We start from the raw sequence: 7,902 nt of genomic DNA, 5'->3' as shown, positions 1-7,902 counted from the left end.
AGGATCCTTGCTGCAGTCTTCACAAATCTCCAGGATTTCTTGGGGTACATGGATAGAGAAACTGAGATGATCTAGAATTTAAAAAACAGACACCTGCCTATTGAGACAATGAATAGCAAGGAAGGACATTCGGTTGCTGCTGAATGACTCCGATCATCATGCAAACTAGATCTGATCCCTTAATGATTCATCAACAACTAAAGAAGAAGGATGCACTCATCACAATACTGTTTTCTGGACTTTCAAGGACATGGCTAAGAAGGCGAGAATAGACCTATATATCAACTGACGACAACAAATCCTCCAGCCATACTGATTCTCTCAGACCTGAGCCAGACACTGTAATATACCAGACACCGATACCTCATCCCCTGGTCCCCCCGGACACCCTTCACAGGCAGTGTTGCATTGTCAGCAGGCTAAGGGGGTGAACATTCTATCACAGTTCCTGCAGTCACTGCATCCACTGTTTTAGCACATCAGCCCTGCATTCGTAATTCAGTCTCGTAGAGCTCACACTCACACATACCTTTAGTCTCACCCTGCCATAGGATATCTAGAGTGCGGCAAGGAGGAACGCTTTCGGACGACCTACACTCCTACACTCCTCACAGAGTAACGTGTTTCTGTAAGGTACAGTAAAGGGTGTCTGCCCCTTGCTTACCTTGAATCCCTGGACGGGGGAGGGGAGGGGAGGGGGGGCAACAATGAGTGACGAAGACGAAGACTTCCAGCACATGGAGTATATGGAGAACGAGTTCATGGGAATGGACACCTTCATCCACCGCATCGACTCCACAGAGGTGATCTACCAGCCGCGGAGGAAGAGGGCCAAGCTGATCGGGAAGTATCTGATGGGAGACCTACTGGGGGAGGGGTCCTACGGCAAGGTGAAGGAGATGCTGGACTCGGAGACGCTCTGCAGGAGGGCGGTGAAGATCCTCAAGAAGAAGAAGCTGAGGAGGATCCCAAACGGGGAGGCCAACGTTAAAAAGTATGTCAGACAGTAGCTACGGTAGCTATACACTTTGTTGTGTGGTTCTTTGATTTGATTTTTATTAGGAATTTACCGTACAATAGAATCATTTACGCATCATGACACTAAAAGTAATGTCCAGAGGATAGCACTTGAAAGCAGTATTTAAAACACTTATTTCCAAAGTGGTCCTCGATGGAAACATAAAATGAGTAGCTAAAACAAAACATCACACAGCATAAAACATATAATGAATAAAACAAAACATCACACATCATAAAACAGCATAAAAACAGCATGAAAAAACGGTATAAGAACACAGCATAAAAAACACACATTAAAACACACAACATGGAAACATAAAGTGTAACAAAACAAAACGGAAACACCCTCTCCTTCTTAAGGGTGAGCCATTAGTTCTCCCCATAAATATGACGTAACTTTTGTTTTAAAGATGGCTTTGTTTTGGCTTTGCTTAATATGCAGAGGCAGATGGTTCCATAAAGAAATCCCAGTATAGAAAAAGGAGCTCCTTGCTGTTTTACTTTTGACAAGAGGAACACTGCATGACATAATACTTTCCTCTTGTATTATAATCATGTATACTTCTCTCCATATCTATGTTAAAAGTATGTCAGACAGTAGCTACAGTAGCTATACACTTTGTTGTGTGGTTCGTTGTTTCAACATTTTCTTTTAAGTACGGTAATACGCTTGGCTGTTTGATAATGACTTCTCTTTATTTCAACTTTTGACTCCAATTAGCAGGGTTCCCGCGCTGGTCTTAAAAAGTCTTAAAGTCTAAAATTCAGCAATCTGATTTATAAGGCCTAAAAAGGTCTCACGTTTCAGTTATTAGGTCTAAAAGATGAGATGCTGTGTCAAAAAAATTAGATTCGCTTGTCCTGCAAGGAAATCAGTCCGACCACATCTATTTATGGAAATTAATCAAGCTGGAACCCAAAAAATGCCAATTCACTGCCCCCGGGAGAGGTTATTGGCGAATGGAGCTACGGCAGGATGACAAAAAGCTATCATACAGTGTCACGAATAGGTCTAAAATTATATTCAAAGAGGTCTAAAAAATGTCTAAAAACGTCTTAAATTTGACTTGTGGAAACTTGTAGGAACCCTGTTATTTAAACTTTTGACTCCAATTAATAGGTTAAGTGCTATTACGGCACATTCAGGTTGAGCAGAAGTGTTTAGTGTTGTGGTGATTTTACAGTTTCCAATCACACAGTGTACTCTGAGTTACCCTGCCCTGGAGGAATCACAGGGAGTAATATCAACCTCACCACTGATTGAAGTGTGATTACATTTAGCCCCTCAACGACTGTGAAATGATGCAACAATGATTTTTAAATAATAAGATCTTGCTCTCCGTTTCTCGCTAGAAGGACAAAATAATTGTTAAGGTTGTATAAACTTCTCTGGCAGTATTTATTTTTGTTGTAACTTTTGTAGATGAAGTGGCTTATTTTTTAACGACTGCAATCATATGTTTATGTTTACCCTTTCCTGTCAACTGTAGATACACTTACAGTCTTATCTGATTTAGTTTAATGTAATGTAATCTAATTTAATTTGATTTCTTCTTTTTCTTCCACAGAGAGATCCAGCTGCTAGGGAGACTGCGGCACAAAAATGTGATCCAGTTGGTGGATGTTTTGTACAACGAGGAGAAACAAAAGATATATCCTTTTGGAAATCACTGATGAGTGACTATAGTGATCTCTTGCAAGTTATAGACGTGCTCTTACCCCAAGCACAATGACCTGTGTTTTAGCTGTGTTCTCACTCACGTTTAGGAGTTCGTGACGTTAGAATTATAAGGTTCTATCTCCATTTTTTGTCAAAATTGAGTTTTTTTACATAATCTGATCCATTAGGTGTTTATTAACGCCTGTGTGGTGTTATTTTTAAAATGTTGACATTTTTTAGTTAGTAATTAATAAAATACAAAGGTTCCATCTCACAAAACATAATGGAATGTAAAAACTTTGACGCTCAATATCTCTGAACTACCCTAAACGGAGATAGAACCTTCTCATTCTAAACAGGAGATAGAACCTTCTCATTCTAAACGGAGATAGAACCTTATCATTCTAAACGGAGATAGAACCTTCTCATTCTAAACGGAGATAGAACCTTATCATTCTAAACGGGAGATAGAACCTTCTCATTCTAAACGGAGATAGAACCTTCTCATTCTAAACGGAGATAGAACCTTCTCATTCTAAACGGAGATAGAACCTTCTCATTCTAAACGGAGATAGAACCTTATCATTCTAAGCTCACGAGTGTACTTTGTCCCATGGTGCATCACAGTAAACGGGTATAGATGGAACCGAACACTGCTGCTGTAGGTTCTGCTGCTCTTCATAGGAGAACGGGGGTGCCATCTGTGGCGACGTCTCATGTTGCTGTAGTTCTATTATACGACCACAGGAGGGCTCTCTTGGCTTGTTTGGGAACCCCCCCCTACCCCCCAATTTGAAGCTAGCATCACATGGACTAGGCTACATAAGGCATTTCTCTCTCTTTTGTTGCCTCCCCACCCCACCCCACCCTCCCTCTCTCAGTCTTTGATTCTAATAATCTCTGCAGGGTCCTCTGAAGTATGGAAGCGGCACACTACATAAAACACTCATTACCCTTTATGTCTTTGACATTAAAAAGGGCCTCCAATTGATTTCTACACAGTTAACATTAAGATTGCCCACCACTTGCTCTTTAGCGGCATTAATGATTCAGCTTGGACAGTTCAACGTCAGCTCTAATAAACGGCAATTGACTTTTCAGAACAGGTAATTATGACTTGATCAAACTACAAGACGTTAAGGCACGTGGAAACCCATTTCGGTGTTCTTTGTCGTTTTTTTTTTCATTGCTGAGTCATGAGATTGAGTTGATAGGATCCGTCCTCTCTGGCAAGTCCCGGTGGAGATTGTTGTTGTTATAGCCGAGTGTAAATTGGTCTGTTTTTCTCACCTGTGACGTGATTTCCCAGCTGAGTGTGTGTGTTGTTACTGTTTGTGCACCGGCAGTGTAGGTCAGGGTGTATTACCGTAGCGAAAGTGCAGTGGTGAGGAAAAAAACACGGAAAAAACACAAAATGAGTTATTATTTGTGTGGAATGCCCAAAATTCAATGTCAAGGACGTGAGGCTGTGGCTTCGGCTCCTAGGCTACTTCTAAAAAAGAACATTGTACTGAAGAGAACACCGTTCTAAAGAGAAGGCTGAAACCCGTATGATTTTAGTCACCCCATCGTTTATATCAAGCCGAGAGGCGTAACACACACACACACACACACACACACACACACACACACTCTCTCTGTTCAAAAACGGAATTTCAAGGACGCCGGCCTCAGCAACAAAACACATTTTCTCCGTCAGTAGTGTTTTCTGCTTCCCCCCGCTACCCTCCCCCCCACACAGCCAGCCTTCCCCCCGCCCCCCACACAGCCCAGTCCCCCCGCCCCCCCCCCCGCGCCGCACAGCCGCCCGGTGCCTGTCTGAACCCAGGTCTCCTACGTCAGACGGCTGCACCGGGGCACAGCCAGCCGCCCGGTAGTGGTAATTGCTCTTCCAGCCCTCCTGTCTGACTGCAGCCTGCATCATCTATTCACTCAATTTACTTCTAATGTGTGTTACTGATTGAACCGCCAATGGGCGCAGAAAAAAGAGACGAGCCAGACTGCGTCCCCCCCCCTCGCCTTCCCCTCTCCTCCCTGCTCTCCCTCTCCTTCCCTCTCCTCCCCTTCCCTCCCTGCTCTCCCTCTCCTTCCCTCTCCTCCCTGCTCTCGCTCTCCTTCCCTCTCCTCCCCTCTCCTCCCTGCTCTCCCTCTCCTCCCTGCTCTCCCTCTCCTTCCCTCTCCTCCCTGCTCCCCCTCTCCTTCCCTCTCCTCCCTGCTCTCCCTCTTCTTCCCTCTCCCTCCCTGCTCTCCCTCTCCTCCCCTCTCCTCCCTGCTCTCCCTTCCTGAGTGTTTTTTCTTGCTGGTCATGTGAAGTGTCGCCCCCCCCCCCCCCCCCCCCCCCCGCAGCAGTTAATTAATAGAGGTTTAATGTGAGTGAGCTGCTCATACTGTGGTCCCCCCCCCCCACACACACACACACTCTCACCCCTGCTTACCCTCCCCCTCCCGTGGAGAGAAAGAGTCACTGACGCAGTCGTGACTAAGGGACTCCCACTGTGTCATATAGGGCCTGCCATTAGCCCTAGCTGTTTACCCAGAGTTCTCAACAGGATGGAAATGCCCCAGCCAGCCAGCCAGCGCTCCTCTCCTCTATACAGCACAGCACTCCTCCCCCTGCCATGGCTGGGTAGTGCAGAGATGGAACGTCTGGATGCAGAATTCAGAGAATTATTTGACATTCTATTCTAGAATTCTAAGATAGATTAGTATGTTCATCCCTTGGAAGTATCCATTGAAGAGGTCGATTTTAGGATGGGAAAAAAAAAGATTCCCACAACCTGTTGGATCGATTTTATGTTGTTTATGTTTGTGCAATTGTACTTATTACCTAGTCAACCACATAAGTGCACTCAAAACAAGTCATTGAGTTGACGTCAAACACATTTACACGTTTAATGTGTACACATGTTTAGGTGATGTAACACGTTTGTTTTTCCATGTCACGCCCGGAAAGAAAAGGTCTTTGACGGATCATTTCTGAGTGTATGTTTCCATTTGGTCACTGCCACCTTTTTTTTTCCTTAACCCCCCTGGTGTCACGTATATGGTGATGGAATACTGCGTGTGTGGAATGCAGGAGATGTTGGACAGTGTTCCGGAAAAAAGGTTCCCAGTGTTCCAAGCTCACGGGTACGTCGGTCTTTCATGTCGGGTCTTTCATCTCTCCGTGAGTAGTTGTCCATATGTTGTAATGGATACCTGTCTCACCAGAGCCATGGACCCCTTTCATCTCAGCTGGGTGTTACCTGTAGACTACAACAGTGTGTGAATCAATGGTTGTTCAAAGCCAGTCTACTATAAAGAGGGAATGATTCGATTCCAGAAAGTACTGAATCGAGCACCTAAGTTTTAACAGGGAAAGTGAATACAGTTGTTATGTTTTTTCTTTTTTTTCCCCCTAGGTACTTTTGCCAGCTGCTAGATGGCTTAGAATACTTGCACAGCCAGGGGATAGTTCACAAAGATATTAAACCGGGGAATCTGCTCCTGACCACTGATGGGGCGCTGAGGATCTCTGACCTGGGAGTGGCAGAGGTAAGTGGGGGGGGGGCTTTCCTGCGTTGTTGAAGTGTTGAGTTGAATTATCTTATCTTTTTTTGGCTTTCGTCATGCTGCATTTTGGATATGTGTCAGATACATAAGGGGAATGTATTTTACCGCCAAAACATGGCACTTGGTCTTTCTCTTTAGAGATTTTTTTATTTTTATTTTTTTTATTGACTTGGAAGTAATATCTGACCACCGATGACGCTGACAAGCTGAAAATTGCGGTTGGTAGCAGCAGGTGGTAGATTGGCAGGCTGCTGACACTGATCGGTTTGACGTGTTGATGTCTTGAGGTCCCAGGTGACCGCTTGGCTTCCTCTCTCATCTCCTTTCTTGTCCTCTCTCTTCCTCTCTTCCTTTCTTATCCTCTCTCTTCCTCTCTCGTCCTCTCTCTTCCTCTCTTGTCCTCTCGTCCTCTCTTCCTCCCTCTTCCTCTCTCATCCTCTCGTCCTCTCTCTCCTAGGCTCTGGAGCCGTTTGCGGAGGACGACACGTGTTGTACCAGCCAAGGCTCGCCAGCCTTCCAACCCCCAGAGATCACCAACGGCCTGGACACCTTCTCAGGGTTCAAAGTGGACATCTGGTCCGCAGGAGTCACACTGTGAGTCCCACCTCTGATACACATGGACTGACTTATATAGCGCCTTTATCCAAAGCACTTTACAACGGCCTCTCATTCACCCATTCACACACACCAATGGCGGCAAGCTACCATGCAAGGCGCCAGCCCCGCTCACTGGGAGCAATTTGGGGTTCAGTGTCTTGCCCAAGGACACTTCGACATGTGGCCAGCCGGGGCTCGAACCGCCGATCTGCGCCACAACTTTGCGATCATTAGACGGCGGCTCTACCTCCTGCGCCACAGCCGCTCCAGGGACACACGAACTGTTGTCCCCGGAGGTCCTCTCACACCACAATTAACCCGCATTGATTCACAGCTGTGTGATCAAGAAGGTTTTAATTTTGAATTACCATTTGTAATTTATGTACGATTTGAATTAGAATTGATTTATTTGTAGTTAATTTAGTTCTTTCTTTTGCTGTCTTTCTTCTTTCCAGATATAACATCACGACGAGCTTGTACCCGTTCGAAGGAGACAACATCTATAAGCTGTTTGAGAACATCGGGAAAGGAGAATGCAGCATCCCAGAGGACTGTGGCCCACTGCTGTCAGACCTGTTAAGAGGTAGGGTCTCTTGTCTTTTCATTTCCTTCTTTTTCTCATGATTGTGCTACTATATGCAGGGGTGTAGTCTAGTTTTTTCTAGTGGGTATACTGTGATTTTTCCCTCCCAGCCTCGTATCCTTCATTTCGGAACACCATAAAAATAAATCTGCGCTCCCTGTCTCACGTTATATATCTAACATTACGTTATATATATCTAACATTACATGTTATAAGGCTGATCTGTGCATGATAGTGCTGCATTTGGACATATTTCATGTCGCATTTCTCCCCGTTGATGGTATATGACCCTATAGTCAGTCCCAATGGTCCAAAAGTCAAGTGCTTCGTAAACACGGACGGGGTGAAATTTATGAATGAAAGTTCGAAAGTTCTGTCACAAAACGCCGTTACGTATCCTCGCACATTTTTAAGTGGGTATACGGCGTAGTCCTGCGTATCACGTAGACTAAACCACTGACTATATGTACTTGCTATTCTGTTGTTCTCA

General features: G+C 44.9%; 1 protein-coding gene across 1 annotated transcript in view; it reads left to right on the top strand.

Annotated features, from left to right (window-relative positions):
• The first annotated feature begins 752 nt into the window (after positions 1-752).
• LOC308162966 (serine/threonine-protein kinase STK11-like) overlaps positions 753-7,902 on the top strand; it is a 23,652-nt gene continuing 16,502 nt past the window's right edge. Inside the window, exons 1-6 of the mRNA XM_080537116.1 lie at positions 753-994; positions 2,589-2,672; positions 5,720-5,809; positions 6,082-6,214; positions 6,690-6,826; positions 7,285-7,412. Coding sequence (XP_080393242.1) covers positions 762-994; positions 2,589-2,672; positions 5,720-5,809; positions 6,082-6,214; positions 6,690-6,826; positions 7,285-7,412 — 805 coding nt within the window. The 5' untranslated portion in view covers positions 753-761. The remainder of the gene's footprint in view (positions 995-2,588; positions 2,673-5,719; positions 5,810-6,081; positions 6,215-6,689; positions 6,827-7,284; positions 7,413-7,902) is intronic.

The sequence above is a fragment of the Nansenia antarctica genome (assembly GCF_963989245.1).
Source record: "Nansenia antarctica genome assembly, chromosome: 7".
Taxonomy (NCBI): Eukaryota; Metazoa; Chordata; class Actinopteri; order Argentiniformes; family Microstomatidae; genus Nansenia; species Nansenia antarctica.
The sequence above is the reverse complement of the archived record's forward strand: the minus strand, read 5'-3'. Positions and strand labels throughout refer to the sequence as shown.